A 20,807-nucleotide genomic window follows, 5' to 3' on the forward strand; every position below is an offset into this window, starting at 1 on the left:
GAAGGATGAGATACAGCAGAGAGGATGAGATACAGCAGAGTATCGCAGGGGAGGATGAGATACAGCAGAGTATCACAGGAGGATGAGATACAGCAGAGTATCTCGGGGAGGATGAGATACAGCAGAGTGTCACAGAGGAGGATGAGATACAGCACAGTATCACAGGAGGATGAGATACAGCAGAGTATCTCGGGGAGGATGAGATACAGCAGAGTATCACAGAGGAGGATGAGATACAGCAGAGTATCACGGGAGAGGATGAGATACAGCAGAGTATCACAGGAGGATGAGATACAGCAGAGTGTCACAGAGGAGGATGAGATACAGCAGAGTATCACGGGAGAGGATGAGATACAGCGGAGTATCACGGGAGGATGAGATACAGCAATGTATTACGGGAGAGGATGAGATACAGCAGAGTATCACAGGAGGATGAGATACAGCAGAGTATCACGGGAGAGGATGAGATACAGCAGAGTATCACGGGAGAGGATGAGATACAGCGGAGTATCACGGGAGGATGAGATACAGCAATGTATTACGGGAGAGGATGAGATACAGCAGAGTATCACAGGAGGATGAGATACAGCAGAGTATCACAGGGGAGGATGAGATACAGCAGAGTATCACGGGAGAGGATGAGATACAGCGGAGTATCACGGGAGGATGAGATACAGCAGAGTATCACGGGAGAGGATGAGATACAGCAGAGTATCACGGGAGAGGATGAGATACAGCAGAGTATCACAGGGAAGGATGAGATACAGCAGAGAGGATGAGATACAGCAGAGGATCTCGGGGAGGATGAGATACAGCAGAGTATCACAGGGGAGGATGAGATACAGCAGAGTATCACAGAGGAGGATGAGATACAGCACAGTATCACGGGAGAATGAGATACAGCAATGTATTACGGGAGAGGATGAGATACAGCAGAGTATCACAGGAGGATGAGATACAGCAGAGTATCACGGGAGAGGATGAGATACAGCAGAGTATCACAGGGGAGGATGAGATACAGCAGAGTATCACGGGAGGATGAGATACAGCAGAGTATCACGGGAGGATGAGATACAGCAGAGTATCACAGGGGAGGATGAGATACAGCAGAGTGTCACAGGAGAGGATGAGATACAGCAGAGTATCACGGGAGAGGATGAGATACAGCGGAGTATCACGGGAGGATGAGATACAGCAGAGTATCACGGGAGAGGATGAGATACAGCGGAGTATCACGGGAGGATGAGATACAGCAGAGTATCACAGGGGAGGATGAGATACAGCAGAGTGTCACAGGAGAGGATGAGATACAGTAGAGTATCACGGGAGAGGATGAGATACAGCGGAGTATCACGGGAGGATGAGATACAGCAGAGTATCACGGGAGAGGATGAGATACAGCAGAGTATCACGGGAGAGGATGAGATACAGCGGAGTATCACGGGAGGATGAGATACAGCAGAGTATCACGGGAGAGGATGAGATACAGCAGAGTATCACGGGAGGATGAGATACAGCAGAGTATCACGGGAGGATGAGATACAGCAGAGTATCACAGGGGAGGATGAGATACAGCAGAACGTCCGATCGCTCTGTAATCCACTGCCCTAATAACAGCACTATACGGCGCCCGGTCAGTTCTGCAGTGTGCTGCCATTGGCAGATGATCTGGGATAATGATGTCAGACTTCGCTCTATGGCGGGATTGTTATTATTGGGGCATCGGATGCGTCCTGACAGCAGTGATTGCCGGATGTGCGGCCTCTGGTGTTACTGACACTTGTGCTGCAACAAGAAACAATAAATGGCAGTTTTATTGTATTGAGGAAATCCTATGGAGGTTTCATCATCTCGCTGTCTGGCACTAATAGCTTTAATATTTGTATTTGATAGTAAATCATTGGAGGTTATGGGGTGAAAAATTAGTGATGACGAGAAAACTTGTAATGAAGGTGAGAAGGAAGATGACAAAGATAACGGAGGAGAAAAACGGAAATCCAGAATCCTGTATAAGAGAAGTGAAAACAGAATTAGTCAATATAAGAATCAGATTCTCCAGCAGCGACCAGAATATATATAACCAGAACGTTCATCTATCACCTGATCCTGAGTGGTAAGAACCATTATAATGCTGTACATAATACAGCTATAATACTGCCTCCTATGTACAAGAATATAACTACTATAATACTGCTCCTATGTACAAGAATATAACTACTATAATACTGCTCCTATGTACAAGAATATAACTACTATAATACTGCTCCTATGTACAAGAATATAACTACTATAATACTGCTCCTATGTACAAGAATATAACTACTATAATACTGCCCCTATGTACAAGAATATAACTACTATAATACTGCTCCTATATACAAGAATATAACTACTATAATACTGCCCCTATGTACAAGAATATAACTACTATAATACTGCCCCATGTACAAGAATATAACTACTATAATACTGCCCCTATAGACAAGAATATAACTACTATAATACTGCCCCATATGTACAAGAATATAACTACTATAATACTGCTCCTATGTACAAGACTATAACTACTATAATACTGCCCCTATGTACAAGATTATAACTACTATAATACTGCCCCTATGTACAAGAATATAACTACTATAATACTGCCCCTATGTACAAGAATATAACTACTATAATACTGCCCCATGTACAAGAATATAACTACTATAATACTGCCCCTATATACAAGAATATAACTACTATAATACTGCCCCTATGTACAAGAATATAACTACTATAATACTGCCCCATGTACAAGAATATAACTACTATAATACTGCCCCTATATACAAGAATATAACTACTATAATACTGCTCCTATGTACAAGAATATAACTACTATAATACTGCTCCTATGTACAAGAATATAACTACAATAATACTGCTCCTATGTACAAGAATATAACTACTATAAGACTGCTCCTATGTACAAGAATATAACTACTATAATACTGCCCCTATGTACAGGAATATAACTACTATAATACTGCGCCTATGTACAAGAATATAACTACTATAATACTGCCCCCTATGTACAAGAATATAACTACTATAATACTGCTCCTATGTACAAGAATATAACTACAATAATACTGCTCCTATGTACAAGAATATAACTACTATAAGACTGCTCCTATGTACAAGAATATAACTACTATAATACTGCCCCTATGTACAGGAATATAACTACTATAATACTGCGCCTATGTACAAGAATATAACTACTATAATACTGCTCCCCATGTACAAGAATATAACTACTATAATACTGCGCCTATGTACAAGAATATAACTACTATAATACTGCTCCCCATGTACAAGAATATAACTGCTATAATACTGCCCCTATGTACAAGAATATAACTGCTATAATACTGCTCCTATGTACAAGAATATAACTACTATAAGACTGCTCCTATGTACAAGAATATAACTACTATAATACTGTCCCTATGTACAAGAATATAACTACTATAATACTGCTCCTACGTACAGGAATATAACTACTATAATACTGCTCCTATGTACAAGAATATAACTGCTATAATACTGCTCCTATGTACAAGAATATAACTACTATAATACTGCCCCTATGTACAAGAATATAACTACTATAATACTGCTCCTACGTACAGGAATATAACTACTATAATACTGCCCCTATGTACAAGAATATAACTACTATAATACTTCCCCTATGTACAGGAATATAACTACTATAATACTGCTCCTATGTACAAGAATATAACTGCTATAATACTGCCTCTATGTACAAGAATATAACTACTATAATACCGCTCCTATGTACAAGAATAAAACTGCTATAATACTGCCCCTATGTACAAGAATATAACTACTATAATACTGCCCCTATGTACAAGAATATAACTACTATAATACTGCTCCTATGTACAAGAATATAAGTACTATAATACTGCTCCTATGTACAAGAATATCACTACTATAATACTTCCCCTATGTACAAGACTATAACTACTATAATACTGCCCCTATGTACAAGAATATAACTACTATAATACTGCTCCTATGTACAAGAATATAACTACTATAATACTGCTCCTATATACAAGAATATAAGTACTATAATACTGCCCCTATGTACAAGAATATAACTACTATAATACTGCCCTTATGTACAAGAATATAACTACTATAATACTGCTTCTATATACAAGAATATAACTACTATAATACTGCCCCCTATGTACAAGAATATAACTACTATAATACTGCTCCTATGTACAAGAATATAACTACTATAATACTGCTCCTATGTACAAGAATATAACTACTATAATACTGCCCCTATGTACAAGATTATAACTACTATAATACTGCTCCTATGTACAAGAATATAACTACTATAATACTGCCCCCTATGTACAAGAACATAACTACTATAATACTGCCCCTATGTACAAGAATATAACTACTATAATACTGCCCCTATGTACAAGAATATAACTACAATAATACTGCTCCTATGTACAAGAACATAACTACTATAATACTGCTCCTATGTACAAGAATATAACTGCTATAATACTGCTCCTATGTACAAGAATATAACTACAATAATACTGCTCCTATGTACAAGAATATAACTACTATAAGACTGCTCCTATGTACAAGAATATAACTACTATAATACTGCCCCTATGTACAAGAATATAACTACTATAATACTGCTCCTACGTACAGGAATATAACTACTATAATACTGCCCCTATGTACAAGAATATAACTACTATAATACTTCCCCTATGTACAGGAATATAACTACTATAATACTGCTCCTATGTACAAGAATATAACTGCTATAATACTGCCTCTATGTACAAGAATATAACTACTATAATACTGCTCCTATGTACAAGAATAAAACTGCTATAATACTGCCCCTATGTACAAGAATATAACTACTATAATACTGCCCCTATGTACAAGAATATAACTACTATAATACTGCTCCTATGTACAAGAATATAAGTACTATAATACTGCTCCTATGTACAAGAATATCACTACTATAATACTGCCCCTATGTACAAGAATATAACTACTATAATACTGCCCCTATGTACAAGAATATAACTACTATAATACTGCTCCCTATGTACAAGAATATAACTACTATAATACTGCTCCCATATACAAGAATATAAGTACTATAATACTGCCCCTATGTACAAGAATATAACTACTATAATACTGCCCTTATGTACAAGAATATAACTACTATAATACTGCTTCTATATACAAGAATATAACTACTATAATACTGCCCCCTATGTACAAGAATATAACTACTATAATACTGCTCCTATGTACAAGAATATAACTACTATAATACTGCTCCTATGTACAAGAATATAACTACTATAATACTGCCCCTATGTACAAGATTATAACTACTATAATACTGCTCCTATGTACAAGAATATAACTACTATAATACTGCCCCCTATGTACAAGAACATAACTACTATAATACTGCCCCTATGTACAAGAATATAACTACTATAATACTGCCCCTATGTACAAGAATATAACTACTATAATACTGCCCCCTATGTACAAGAATATAACTGCTATAATACTGCCCCCTATGTACAAGAATATAACTACTATAATACTGCCCCTATGTACAAGAATATAACTACTATAATACTGCCCCATATGTACAAGAATATAACTACTATAATACTGCCCCCTATGTACAAGAATATAACTACTATAATACTGCTCCTATGTACAAGAATATGACTACTATATTACTGCCCCCTATGTACAAGAATATAACTACTATAATACTGCCCTATGTACAAGAATATAACTACTATAATACTGCTCCTATGTACAAGAATATAACTACTATGATACTGCCGCTATGTACAAGAATATAACTACTATAATACTGCCCCCTATGTACAAGAATATAACTACTATAATACTGCTCCTATGTACAAGAATATAACTACTATAATACTGCCCCTATATACAAGAATATAACTACTATAATACTGCCCCTATGTACAAGAATATAACTACTATAATACTGCTCCTATGTACAAGAATATAACTACTATAATACTGCTCCTATGTACAAGAATATAACTACTATAATACTGCCCCCTATGTACAAGAATATAACTACTATAATACTGCTCCTATGTGCAAGAATATAACTACTATGATACTGCCGCTATGTACAAGAATATAACTACTATATTACTGCCCCTATGTACAAGAATATAACTACTATAATACTGCCCCTATGTACAAGAATATAACTACTATGATACTGCCGCTATGTACAAGAATATAACTACTATATTACTGCCCCTATGTACAAGAATATAACTACTATAATACTGCTCCTATGTACAAGAATATAACTACTATAATACTGCTCCTATGTACAAGAATATAACTACTATAATACTGCCCCTATGTACAAGATTATAACTACTATAATACTGCCCCTATGTACAAGAATATAACTACTATAATACTGCCGCTATGTACAAGAATATAACTACTATAATGCTGCCCCTATGTACAAGAATATAACTACTATATTACTGCTCCTATGTACAAGAATATAACTACTATAATACTGCCCCTATATACAAGAATATAACTACTATAATACTGCTCCTACGTACAAGAATATAACTACTATAATACTGCCCCTATGTACAAGAATATAACTGCTATAATACTGCCCCCTATGTACAAGAATATAACTACTATAATACTGCTCCTACGTACAAGAATATAACTACTATAATACTGCCCCTATGTACAAGAATATAACTGCTATAATACTGCCCCCTATGTACAAGAATATAACTACTATAATACTGCCCCTATGTACAAGAATATAACTACTATAATACTGCTCCTACGTACAAGAATATAACTACTATAATACTGCCCCCTATGTACAAGAATATAACTACTATAATACTGCTCCTATGTACAAGAATATAACTACTATAATACTGCCCCTATATACAAGAATATAACTACTATAATACTGCCCCTATGTACAAGAATATAACTACTATAATACTGCTCCTATGTACAAGAATATAACTACTATAATACTGCTCCTATGTACAAGAATATAACTACTATAATACTGCCCCCTATGTACAAGAATATAACTACTATAATACTGCTCCTATGTGCAAGAATATAACTACTATGATACTGCCGCTATGTACAAGAATATAACTACTATATTACTGCCCCTATGTACAAGAATATAACTACTATAATACTGCCCCTATGTACAAGAATATAACTACTATGATACTGCCGCTATGTACAAGAATATAACTACTATATTACTGCCCCTATGTACAAGAATATAACTACTATAATACTGCTCCTATGTACAAGAATATAACTACTATAATACTGCTCCTATGTACAAGAATATAACTACTATAATACTGCCCCTATGTACAAGATTATAACTACTATAATACTGCCCCTATGTACAAGAATATAACTACTATAATACTGCCGCTATGTACAAGAATATAACTACTATAATGCTGCCCCTATGTACAAGAATATAACTACTATATTACTGCTCCTATGTACAAGAATATAACTACTATAATACTGCCCCTATATACAAGAATATAACTACTATAGTACTGCTCCTATGTACAAGAATATAACTACTATAATACTGCTCCTATGTACAAGAATATAACTACTATAATACTGCCCCTATATACAAGAATATAACTACTATAATACTGCCCCTATGTACAAGAATATAACTACTATAATACTGCTCCTATGTACAAGAATATAACTACTATAATACTGCTCCTATGTACAAGAATATAACTACTATAATACTGCCCCCTATGTACAAGAATATAACTACTATAATACTGCTCCTATGTGCAAGAATATAACTACTATGATACTGCCGCTATGTACAAGAATATAACTACTATATTACTGCCCCTATGTACAAGAATATAACTACTATAATACTGCCCCTATGTACAAGAATATAACTACTATGATACTGCCGCTATGTACAAGAATATAACTACTATATTACTGCCCCTATGTACAAGAATATAACTACTATAATACTGCTCCTATGTACAAGAATATAACTACTATAATACTGCTCCTATGTACAAGAATATAACTACTATAATACTGCCCCTATGTACAAGATTATAACTACTATAATACTGCCCCTATGTACAAGAATATAACTACTATAATACTGCCGCTATGTACAAGAATATAACTACTATAATGCTGCCCCTATGTACAAGAATATAACTACTATATTACTGCTCCTATGTACAAGAATATAACTACTATAATACTGCCCCTATATACAAGAATATAACTACTATAGTACTGCTCCTATGTACAAGAATATAACTACTATAATACTGCTCCTACGTACAAGAATATAACTACTATAATACTGCCCCTATGTACAAGAATATAACTGCTATAATACTGCCCCCTATGTACAAGAATATAACTACTATAATACTGCCCCTATGTACAAGAATATAACTACTATAATACTGCCCCTATGTACAAGAATATAACTACTATAATACTGTCCCTATGTACAAGAATATAACTACTATAATACTGCCCCTATGTACAAGAATATAACTACTATAATACTGCTCCTATGTACAGGAATATAACTACTATAATACTGCCGCTATGTACAAGAATATAACTACTATAATACTGCACCTATGTACAAGAATATAACTACTATAATACTGCTCCTATGTACAAGAATATAACTACTATATTACTGCTCCTATGTACAAGAATATAACTACTATAATACTGCCGCTATGTACAAGAATATAACTACTATAATTCTGCCCCTATGTAGAAGAAAATAACTACTATAATACTGCCTCCTATGTACAAGAATATAACTACTATAATACTGCTCCTATCTACAAGAATATAACTACTATAATACTGGCCCTATGTACAAGAATATAACTACTATAATACTGCTCCTATCTACAAGAATATAACTACTATAATACTGCCCCTATGTACAAGAATATAACTACTATAATACTGGCCCTATGTACAAGAATATAACTACTATAATACTGCTCCTATCTACAAGAATATAACTACTATAATACTGCCCCTATGTACAAGAATATAACTACTATAATACTGCTCCTATCTACAAGAATATAACTACTATAATACTGCTCCTATGTACAAGAATATAACTACTATAATACTGCTCCTATGTACAAGAATATAACTACCGTATATATAAATTTCTTTTTGACTGACATTCCTCAGAATTCACAGCCGGACCTGGATAGAGTTTGGGGGTCTCTGGTTTGGACCCTGTAACTGAACCATCACATAGATGCCCTATTTATTGTGCCCCACGCGTTAGTCAGACACATCCTGTGCTCTGATCGCGGCTGTCTGACCGGTAACCACTGCAGCCACATTTCCGTCATGTAACCTGCATCATACGACAATGACCCCAGCACTGATCATATTGTCGCAGACTATGATGCACCAGGACCTCCTCACTGTTGGACTGATCCTCCTGCTTCACCCAGGTAGGACTGCATCACGCAGCCTTGTATCCCTTATGCTTCCCCTAATACGGAGTTCAAAATTGTTTCCAATCCAATTTATCCAGAAACCATTCAATAGCGGAGTTTTTCTACAGCTTTCCTGGGATCAGACAAGGTACAGACATATGGCGGTATTATGAGGCTCTCCTGCACGTATACTGTACACAGTTGGACGAACAGCGTCTGCTGGGGGCGAGGACCCTGTCCACTGTCTGGGTGTAATAACAGAATCATCAACACTGATGGTGACAAAGTGACCTGGAGAAAATCCGGAAAATACCAGATATTGGGGAATATAGAACAGGGGGACGTGACCCTCTCTATCATCGGGGCGACAGAGGAGGATGCAGGGACGTACTGCTGCCGAGTGGAGATCCCCGGGCTATTCAATGACATAAAGCGCAACATAAATGTGAATACAGGTAAAGACACATGATCATTTCCATATCTTGTACATAGGGGCAGTATTATAGTAGTTATATTCTTGTACATAGGGGGCAGTATTATAGTAGTTATATTCTTGTACATAGGGTCAGTATTATAGTAGTTATATTCTTGTACATAGGGGCAGTATTATAGTAGTTATATTCTTGTACATAGGGGGCAGTATTATAGTAGTTATATTCTTGTACATAGGGGGCAGTATTATAGTAGTTATATTCTTGTACATAGGAGCAGTATTATAGTAGTTATATTCTTGTACATAGGAGCAGTAATATAGTAGTTATATTCTTGTACATAGGTGCAGTATTATAGTAGTTATATTCTTGTACATAGGAGCAGTAATATAGTAGTTATATTCTTGTACATAGGTGCAGTATTATAGTAGTTATATTCTTGTACATAGGAGCAGTATTATAGTACTTATATTCTTGTATATAGGGGCAGTATTATAGTAGTTATATTCCTGTACATAGGAGCAGTATTATAGTAGTTATATTCTTGTACATAGGAGCAGTAATATAGTAGTTATATTCTTGTACATAGGTGCAGTATTATAGTAGTTATATTCTTGTACATAGGAGCAGTAATATAGTAGTTATATTCTTGTACATAGGTGCAGTATTATAGTAGTTATATTCTTGTACATAGGAGCAGTATTATAGTACTTATATTCTTGTATATAGGGGCAGTATTATAGTAGTTATATTCCTGTACATAGGAGCAGTATTATAGTAGTTATATTCTTGTACATAGGAGCAGTAATATAGTAGTTATATTCTTGTACATAGGTGCAGTATTATAGTAGTTATATTCTTGTACATAGGAGCAGTATTATAGTACTTATATTCTTGTATATAGGGGCAGTATTATAGTAGTTATATTCTTGTACATAGGGACAGTATTATAGTAGTTATATTCTTGTACATAGGGGCAGTATTATAGTAGTTATATTCTTGTACATAGGAGCAGTATTATAGTAGTTATATTATTGTACATAGGAGCAGTATTATAGTAGTTATATTCTTGTACATAGGGTCAGTATTATAGTAGTTATATTCCTGTACATAGGAGCAGTATTATAGTAGTTATATTCTTGTACATAGGAGCAGTATTATAGTAGTTATATTCTTGTACATAGGAGCAGTAATATAGTAGTTATATTCTTGTACATAGGTGCAGTATTATAGTAGTTATATTCTTGTACATAGGGGCAGTATTATAGTAGTTATATTCTTGTACATAGGGGCAGTATTATAGTAGTTATATTCTTGTACATAGGTGCAGTATTATAGTAGTTATATTCTTGTACATAGGGGCAGTATTATAGTAGTTATATTCTTGTACATAGGTGCAGTATTATAGTAGTTATATTCTTGTACATAGGAGCAGTAATATAGTAGTTATATTCTTGTACATAGGTGCAGTATTATAGTAGTTATATTCTTGTACATAGGGGCAGTATTATAGTAGTTATATTCTTGTACATAGGTGCAGTATTATAGTAGTTATATTCTTGTACATAGGGGCAGTTGTTGTGAGTTAGACTTTTTGGCTCCCTCTTGTGGTCACTAGTGATATGACTCTGGGATTGTCTTTCTTCAGTTTGGCACTCACCTGGGTCGTTAGTCCAGGGGTGTCGCTATATAAACTTCCTGGATCCTTAGTCCAGTGCCTGGCATCGTTGTAATCAGATCCTTCTGTTGCTCCTGTCTGCTGGTCCTGGTTCTTGCAAAATTAAGCTAAGTCTTGCTTCTTTGTTTTTTGGGTTATTTGCTTTGCTTCTATTTTTGTCCAGCTTGTACTAAATGTGAGTTCTGACCTTGCTGGAAGCTCTAGGGGGCTGGTGTTCTCCCCCCGGCCGTTAGTCGGTTCGGGGGTTCTTGAATATCCAGCGTGGATATTTTAATAGGGTTTTTGCTGACCATATAAGTCATCTTACTATATTCTGCTATTAGCTAGTGGGCCTCTCTTTGCTAAATACCTAGCTCATTCTTATGTTTGTCTTTTCCTCTTACCTCACCGTTATTATTTGTTGGGGGCTTGTATCCAACTTTTGGGGTCTTTTCTCTGGAGGCAAGAAAGGTCTTTCTTTTCCCTTCTAGGGTTAGTTAGTTCTCCGGCTGGCGCGAGACGTCTAGAACCAACGTAGGCACGTTCCCCGGCTAATGCTATTTGTGGTGCTAGGATTAGATATATGGTCAGCCCAGTTACCACTGCCCTATGAGCTGGTTTTTTGTGTTTGCAGACTTGGTATTTATTCCTGAGACCCTCTGCCATTGGGGTCATAACAGGCAGTATTATAGTAGTTATATTCTTGTACATAGGAGGAGTATTATAGTAGTTATATTCTTGTACATAGGAGCAGTATTATAGTTGTTATGTTCTTGTACATGGAGCAGTATTTTAGTAGTTATATTCTGTACTTAGGAGCGGTAGTATAGTAGTTATATTGTTGTACATAGGGGCAGTATTATAGTATTTATATTCTTGTACAAAGGGGGCAGTATTATAGTAGTTATATTCTTGTACATAGGAGCAGTATTATAGTAGTTATATTCTTGTACATAGGAGCAGTATTACAGTAGTTATATTCTTGTACATAGGAGCAGTATTATAGCAGCTATATTCTTGTACATAGGGGGCAGTATTATAGTAGTTATATTGTTGTACATAGGAGCAGTATTATAGTAGTTATATTCTTGTACATAGGGGCAGTATTATAGTAGTTATATTCTTGTACATAGGGGCAGTATTATAGTAGATATATTCTTGTACATAGGGGCAGTATTATAGTAGTTATATTCTTGTACATAGGAGCAGTATTATAGCAGTTATATTCTTGTACATAGGGGCAGTATTATAGTAGTTATATTCTTGTACATAGGAGCAGTATTATAGTAGTTATATTCTTGTACATAGGGTCAGTATTATAGCAGTTATATTCTTGTACATAGGAGGCAGTATTATAGTAGTTATATTCTTGTACATAGGGGCAGTATTATAGTAGTTATATCCTTGTACATAGGAGCAGTATTATAGTAGTTATATTCTTGTACATAGGGGGCAGTATTATAGTAGTTATATTCTTGTACATAGGGGCAGTATTATAGTAGTTATATTCTTGTACATAGGGGGCAGTATTATAGTAGTTATATTCTTGTACATAGGAGCAGTATTATAGTAGTTATATTCTTGTACATAGGGGCAGTATTATAGTAGTTATATTCTTGTACATAGGAGCAGTATTATAGTAGTTATATTCTTGTACATAGGGGGCAGTATTATGGTAGTTATATTCTTGTACATAGGAGCAGTATTATAGTAGTTATATTCTTGTACACAGGGGGCAGTATTATAGTAGTTATATTATTGTATATAGGGGCAGTATTATAGTAGATATATTCTTGTACATAGGGGCAGTATTATAGTAGTTATATTCTTGTATATAGGGGCAGTATTATAGTAGATATATTCTTGTACATAGGGGCAGTATTATAGTAGTTATATTCTTGTACATAGGGGGCAGTATTATAGTAGTTATATTCTTGTACAAAGGGGCAGCATTATAGTAGTTATATTCTTGTACATAGGGGCAGTACTATAGTAGTTATATTCTTTTACATAGCTGACCGTTATTGAAATTAGTAATTAGTAATGAACATTTCCACATGTATTATATTTTGGGACCAGAGCATGTGGAAGAAGAAGCTGATCATGAAGATGATGATATGAATGGTCCTCGGGTTGCTTTGGTCTTTGTTCCAGTAGAACCTGAAATGTCTCACCCTAAAGTGATTCCTTCAGAAACTGAGGTATCGGCCTTTCTTTGTGAGGAGAGACCTTGTAGCTGTATTCAGCTTTTTATCTTCTTACATCAGTTATATAAAATTCTAAGTTCTTGTACTTTATTTTTTAAACTTTCCAGAAAATGTGTGTGGTTGTGACTAGAGATGGGCGGACCCCTGGATGTTCCGGTCTGGCAGTTTCAGCAGAACATTTTTAAAAAAGTTTGATGGCCCAAACATCCAATGTTTCCCATGTGCATGACAGCGCGGCAAACACTGTCTCTGATCAGCGGTAATATCATACTGCTACCATCAGTTTACACCTGTTGCCGCTAATAACAGCGAGTGCAGGCAGCGGATGATGCGAGTATTCTTGAGTCAGCACCTGCGCTCTAAATAAATAATTTTTTACCAAAACAAACTACGTGGGTTCCCCTGTATTTTTGATAACCAGCTACGCAAAACTGACAGCTGCGGGCTTCAACCCTCAGCTATCAGCTTCAGCAAGGCTGGTTATCAAGAAAAGAGGGGTCATCATGACATTTTTTCAATTATTTAAATTAATTATTTAAAAAAATGGCATGGGTTCCTTCCCATTTTTGACAGCCAGCTAAGCTAAAGCAGACAACTAGGGGCTGGTATTCTCAGGCTGCTAAGGGGCCATGGATATTGTCCTCCCCCAGCCTAAAAACAGCAGCCAGCAGCCTCCCAGAAAAGGCATATCTATTAGATGCTCCAATTTTGGCTATTTGCGGGCTCTGCCCTCTTGTCCTGTAGCGGTGGCAAGTGAGTTTCATATTTGTGGGGTTGACGTCACCCTTGTATTGTTTGATGACATCAAGCCAATGGCTTAGTAATGGAGAGGCGTCTATAAGACACCTATGCATTACTAATCCTATAGTTGTATGACAAATAAACACACAGAAAGTATTTTATTTGAAATAAAAAAAAACACACTTTTCTTTTTTTATTTAAAAATACACAGTTATACTCACCTAATGACCATTTAATTGAAGCCCTCGTCTCCTGTAATAAAACAAATGAGATCACCAGAAGCACAGTGAGAAAAAGTCTAATTTCTCCTGGTGAACTCTCTGACCATAGCGCTGCACCGTAAGACTTTTTCTCACTGTGCTCGCAGTGATCTCACCGAGGTCATCGCAGTTCAGGGGTCTGGCTGGGAACGCAGCCCAAGTCACCATCGGTAACCTTGATGACGTCACTGCTGGTCATTGAGACTTATCTCGCAGCAGCTTATTCATCAGTGGTTCTTAGCCTGGATGGTTTCATTTTGGCACTGTCCAGGTTGTAAACTGTTTATCCTCAGACATGGATTGCGGCGTGGGACAAAACTACGGACAGAAGAGGGATGTGGTTGGTTTATATTTTTGTTTGTTTTTTTACAGGTGACGTTGGTTTCAGTGAAATGTGCGTTAGGTGAGTATAACTGTGTTTGTTATTTTTAAATTAAAAACTAAAAATGTGGGGGGTTTTAATTGAAAATAAAAGACAGCCAACGCCAGTGACCAGAGGTAAACTTGTTACTTCTGAGTACAGCTGCAGGCTCATGCTGTCATTTGGCAGCGTGTGAACCGCGGCTGTCTGTCGGGTGGTAGTGATTTTACCGCTGATCAGAGGCAGTGTTTGTCGCTCTGTCATGCACAAGTCAGAGTAAGACACACCCTGTGTTCGGGGCTGTCAAACCCGAACAGTAACACGGACTTCACGGTGAAGTCCGTGTTTGGAGTCCATGCCCGAACAGTAGGTGCTCAGTACAGACCCCAAACTTTACTGTTTGGGTTCGCCCATCTCTAGTTACCATCAACAACCCCTCAAAACCCAAGGTGGCAGTGAATTAATTGCCAATAACACAGGTATGCAAAATTTGGGTTTATGAAAGTTGTTTGAAATCAAATGGCTGATTCGTATGTTTTTTTTTTATGGCTTGATATAAAAAACCACTTCTGTTTTTAACCATCACGTAGTTTTTTGCACAAAACGAGTGTGAAATTATGTACAATTGAGATGAACAAGAAAAATATTTATTGTAGCCAAAAATGTACACTATTAAAAATGTATTGAATATTCATTCTACAACTTTATTGTAAATTAATTCCTGCGCCTTTTCCTTTTCTCGTGATCCCTTTTCTCTTACTGAAGGCCTGCGCATCTTCTCTATTTAGTATCCAGCAGTAGTCCCCCATCATCTTCACGATCCATCTACCTTGGTATCGTCGTTCCATCCTCTTAATATCTTGATGAAATCTTTCTCCTTGCTCTTCACTAACAGCACCAAGGTTTGCAGGAAAGTCATCCACATAGGAATGTAAAAAATGTAACTTCAAATTCACCAGACAACCCAAGGCTTTGAAATGTTTCAGCATGTTCTCCATGATGGCCTAAATTTTGGATCTTTGTTCTTACCTAGAAATTTCTTCACAACTTCTTAAAAAAAATGCCAAACCTTTTGCCTTTTTCTCAACAGCTTTCATTTTTTGCTTCGAACACATGAGTTTGCGTATATATCCTGACATACAAAATTGCCTTCCTTCAATTTTGCTTCGGACAGTTCCTTAAATTTGGTGCACAGGTACCTAAAAGTCTCTCCTTCATTCGGTAGAGCTTTTACAAAATGCTTCTTCATTCCAAGCTTAATGTGAAGTGGTGGCAGAAAAACTTTAGTAGGATCAACTAAACTTTCTGCAGCTATGTTCTCGAGTCCAGGTTGCAAAGATGTTCTCGTTGGCCAACTTTTTTGGCTCCAGTGAGGAGTCCTATCCAGGCTGTTCCTTTCACACCATATGCTTGGGTACTTTGTGTATTCTTCTTGCTGCCGACAGAGCAAAGAGAGGACCTTCAGGTCACCACATATTGACCATCCTTGATTCTTGTAGTTAAGTTTCTCGAGAATGAAGTCTACGTTCTTATAGCCTTCCATCGAGTGCACAGAATGCGATACAGGCACTCACGCACACTTACTGCCATTGTGCAGTAGCAGCTTTCAGACGTTTTTTCGGATTAAGTACTTGCTCACGTTGTACTCAATGTAATAATTTTCCATCAGCCCAGGAACATCACTGCTATACACTAAAGCACCATCTTGAGAAAAGTATGGAAGGAATTCCTTTTCTCTTCTTCTGTACCATGAAAAATAGGTTATTTTTCTTTAGTCTAGAGCAGGGGAAACCTGTACCTCGGGAACCACATGTGGCTCGCAGGCCCATGAATTGTGGCACGCAGCCGTCTGCCATGTTGGTGCATTTGCTCCAGGTCTAGCAAACAGGTATGAAGAGCACATCTGAAAACGGTGAATTTTGTGAGCAGCCCTCCACAGAAGAGCAGATCTGGATGCACATATACTGGTCTTAGGTGTTTTGAGATAATTTAAGTATGGTACGCTCGAGACAAGATGATACCACCTGTCAGATGAGGTGTTTGAAGCTGGATGTGGCAGTGTCTTGAGAGTGCTTTATAGGAGAATATTGAATGGGGGGTATTATGGGAACCCCTGGATCTAAGTATACTGCTTTGAAGTGATTTTTGTGGAAAAGCTTTCGTTACCATTATGTCTATAATGGGGGCTTTGGTTACCACTATTGTGAGGGGGAGGGAACTGAATGTGGCTCGCGACCCTCTCTCAGAGCTGAATGTGGCTCTCAAGGTCAGATACATTGGAGACCTCTGGTCTAGGGCCTAAAAGTTCAGAATAATATTAAGGAAAGTCCAAGTCCCAGACTATATAATTTAATTTCAGCTGTAAAAAAAAAAATCTGGCGCTCGTTGGACTAGTGTGAAAGTCTTCGTCAGAATCCTGCTCTTCATGTTCTGAATCACGTGTACCTTCAAGTTTCTCCGAAGGTGAAGAGACAGGTATTCCTGGACTGTGAGGCTTCGGGCGACTCGCTGATGAGAGGTCCGGGTATATCATTTGCTTCTTATTTTTAAGTGTGAATCCTTCCACGTTCCACTTATAAAAGTAGCAGCCATCACTATGAGTGCCCGGTTCCCTCCGGATCATCGGCACGCCAAAACAAAAGCTTCCTTCTCTTTCGACCACTGTTGTAGTTCGTCTACACATTCAGGACACACATGTAGTGCCGACGACTTGTCCCGATCACCTAGTTTTGCACCACAGTACCTCATATCATACTTTTCTATCGAAACCCATCATGTTTCTTCATTACAAAACCGCAAATGTAGGAAAAGTTGTTGGGATGAATTACGATCACATTGTTAGAAGCTTAATCCACCACAACCACTGAATACTGACAGGAATCGTGGTAAGCAGCGCCGCCACACTCTTACGAAAAAAAAAGAAAATCTGCCTTTGCTCCCCATAGCAACCAATCACAGTGCAGCTTTCGGTTCTTAGACTGCTGAGGTAAAGTGAAAGCTATGCTCTGATTGGTTGCTCTGGACACCACCACACTTATGAACTGTGACAAACAAAAAACTAAAACAGTCTTTACTGCCCATAACAACTAATCACAGCTTTCATTTCTTACACTGCTGAGGTAAACTGAAGATATTCTCCGATTGGATGCTATGGACACCACCACACTGTGAAAAAGATCTCTGCCCATAGCAGCCAATCACAGCACAGTATCCATTAATTTCTAACCACTCTAATGACACTAAAAGTCACACGAAGGGGTCAAAATTCAGTGTAGGAAAAAGCCTATGGAGTCAGTGTTTGTGAAAAAATAAACTGCACGTGATGGAATTTTAATCGATATTTTTACTGAGTTAAGTGATCAATTCAAAAGTCTATAAAAAAAAAAAAATCACCTTACTTTTTAAACAATTTTACTCTTGCAGACCTGTGTAATTAGTGCAAGTCATCGGATTCCTGTAGGTCCTGTGATTAAGTAGCGAAACATTGGATGAGACCTTTCCCTGTCATTATTGCTATAGTCTGATAGTACTATTATATAGGGTCTAAATAATATCTCCATATAGTAAATATCCATAGTATTCGCATAAGAGAACCAGAGTGAGGAGACCCGAAAGGCCCATACAGAAATAGTGAGGAGACCCAACTGCACCATACAGAATAAGTGAGGAGACCCGACAGGGCCATACAGAATAAGTGAGCAGACCCGACAGCGCCATATGGAGTGAGTGAGGCGACCCAACAGTGCCATACAGAATGAGTGAGCAGACCCGACAGGGCCATACAGAGTGAGTACGGAGTTCCGACAGGGCCGTACAGAAAGTGAGGCGACCCGACAGCGCCATACGGAGTGAGTGAGGTGACCCAACAGCGCCATACAGAAATGCTAAGGAGACCCAACAACATCATCCAGAGTGAGGAAACCCGACAGGGCCATACAGAGTGAGTGAGGAGACCCGACAGGGCCATATAGAGAGGACATAACAGGTAGCGTGTAAACAAGACTTAGTACAGCGAAAGGGGAATCCAGCAAGTTCTCTGTTCTCCTTCCATAGGAACCTACACCTCCTACAGAGGAGAAGACCTCAAGACCCTGTGAAACAGTTGTAGTGACAAGCAAGGTGTTTCCAGTAAGTGCTTTTCTGAGAAAAATGGGCGAACAGATGTTTGGTTTATTTTATTCGATCCACAGTTCTATGCTGGTTAATGCCAGGGCATTATTTTTCTAACTCATGAGCTTCAAATACTTTGCATACACAGTTATGTAGTAAATTTCTGCCAGCAGCCACCTCTAGTGGGAGTTTAGCCTATACTGTTGTGTTACGGAGTTAAATGTATAATCCGTATACAGGGAGCTCCCCTAGTGGTGGCTGCGGACGGGATCTCATCATGTATCTCTGTACACAGGGAGCTCCCCCTAGTGGTGGCTGCAGACAGGATCTCATCATGTATCTCTGTATACAGGGAGCTTCCCCTAGTGGTGGCTGCAGACAGGATCTCATCATGTATCTCTGTATACAGGGAGCTCCCCCTAGTGGTGGCTGCAGACAGGATCTTATCATGTATCTCTGTATACAGGGAGCTCCCCCTAGTGGTGGCTGCAGACAGGTTCTTATGAATCTCTGTATACAGGGAGCTCCCCCTAGTGGTGGCTGCAGACGGGATCTTATCATGTATCTCTGTACACAGGGAGCTCCCCCTAGTGGTGGCTGCAGACGGGATCTCATCATGTATCTCTGTACACAGGGAGCTCCCCCTAGTGGTGGCTGCAGACGGGATCTTATGTATCTCTGTATACAGGGAGCTCCCCATCATGTAATAAGATTATTTTTTTTTTTGTTTTCAATGCTTTTATTGCAGATTGTGACTGAGAGAAGCTTCATCACCATTATAAGAGTCACCATTATCTGCTCCTTGGCCTTTGTGCCACTTCTCATCTACAGATGTAAGTGCCAAAAGTTTAATATTTTTATTGTTATCAAAACGTTTTAGATTAAGCTTAATAACTTTGGTCAGAGAGTGAGATTTGATGGATTTTAGTAACAGATTGACAGCCATTATTATAATCAGGGAGGTTAAAGTACGGCCAGAAGTAAAGCGCATCACAGAGGTGAGAAACTGAGTAGTGACATCACCTGCACACAAAAGCTATTGGACTTTTAGATTAGATCCCTGGGGGTGGGGGAGCGCTCTTAAGATCAGGTCTCTCCCTCTCGTTCACCTTGCTCAGTTCTAAATCAATTTTTTTTTTGTTTTCCCACAGGTATCATAAAAAGCAAAGTCAGCAAAGGAAACACCAAACTCCTAACCCGACGTTCATCACCTGCACAATGAGATATTCTTGTGATTGGGATGATCCCGAACTTGTGTCATAGGTTTAGAGTATGTGATTGAAAATAAACAAGTGGGGCAGCCATGTTGAAGCAGTTTCCATTCATTACAATACATGTATATACAGAAGGAGAAGTTAGACAAAACAAG

At 37.7% G+C, this 20,807-nt stretch overlaps 1 protein-coding gene across 2 annotated transcripts in view; it reads left to right on the forward strand.

Moving 5' to 3' along the window:
- LOC143777029 (uncharacterized) overlaps positions 1 to 20,793 on the forward strand; it is a 21,474-nt gene extending 681 nt beyond the window's left edge. Inside the window, exons 1-5 of one of the 2 annotated variants that reach the window (XM_077266937.1) lie at positions 9,732 to 10,126; positions 13,839 to 13,960; positions 19,382 to 19,456; positions 20,187 to 20,271; positions 20,590 to 20,793. In XM_077266937.1, coding sequence (XP_077123052.1) covers positions 9,841 to 10,126; positions 13,839 to 13,960; positions 19,382 to 19,456; positions 20,187 to 20,271; positions 20,590 to 20,660 — 639 coding nt within the window. In that variant the 5' untranslated portion in view covers positions 9,732 to 9,840 and the 3' untranslated portion in view covers positions 20,661 to 20,793. Of the gene's footprint in view, positions 1 to 9,731; positions 10,127 to 13,838; positions 13,961 to 19,381; positions 19,457 to 20,186; positions 20,272 to 20,589 lie in introns of those variants that run through there. The other variant, XM_077266938.1, reaches the window with a different exon arrangement.
- Positions 20,794 to 20,807: the final 14 nt, after the last annotated feature.

Source organism: Ranitomeya variabilis, chromosome 5, assembly GCF_051348905.1.
Source record: "Ranitomeya variabilis isolate aRanVar5 chromosome 5, aRanVar5.hap1, whole genome shotgun sequence".
In the NCBI taxonomy this organism is placed as follows: domain Eukaryota; kingdom Metazoa; phylum Chordata; class Amphibia; order Anura; family Dendrobatidae; genus Ranitomeya; species Ranitomeya variabilis.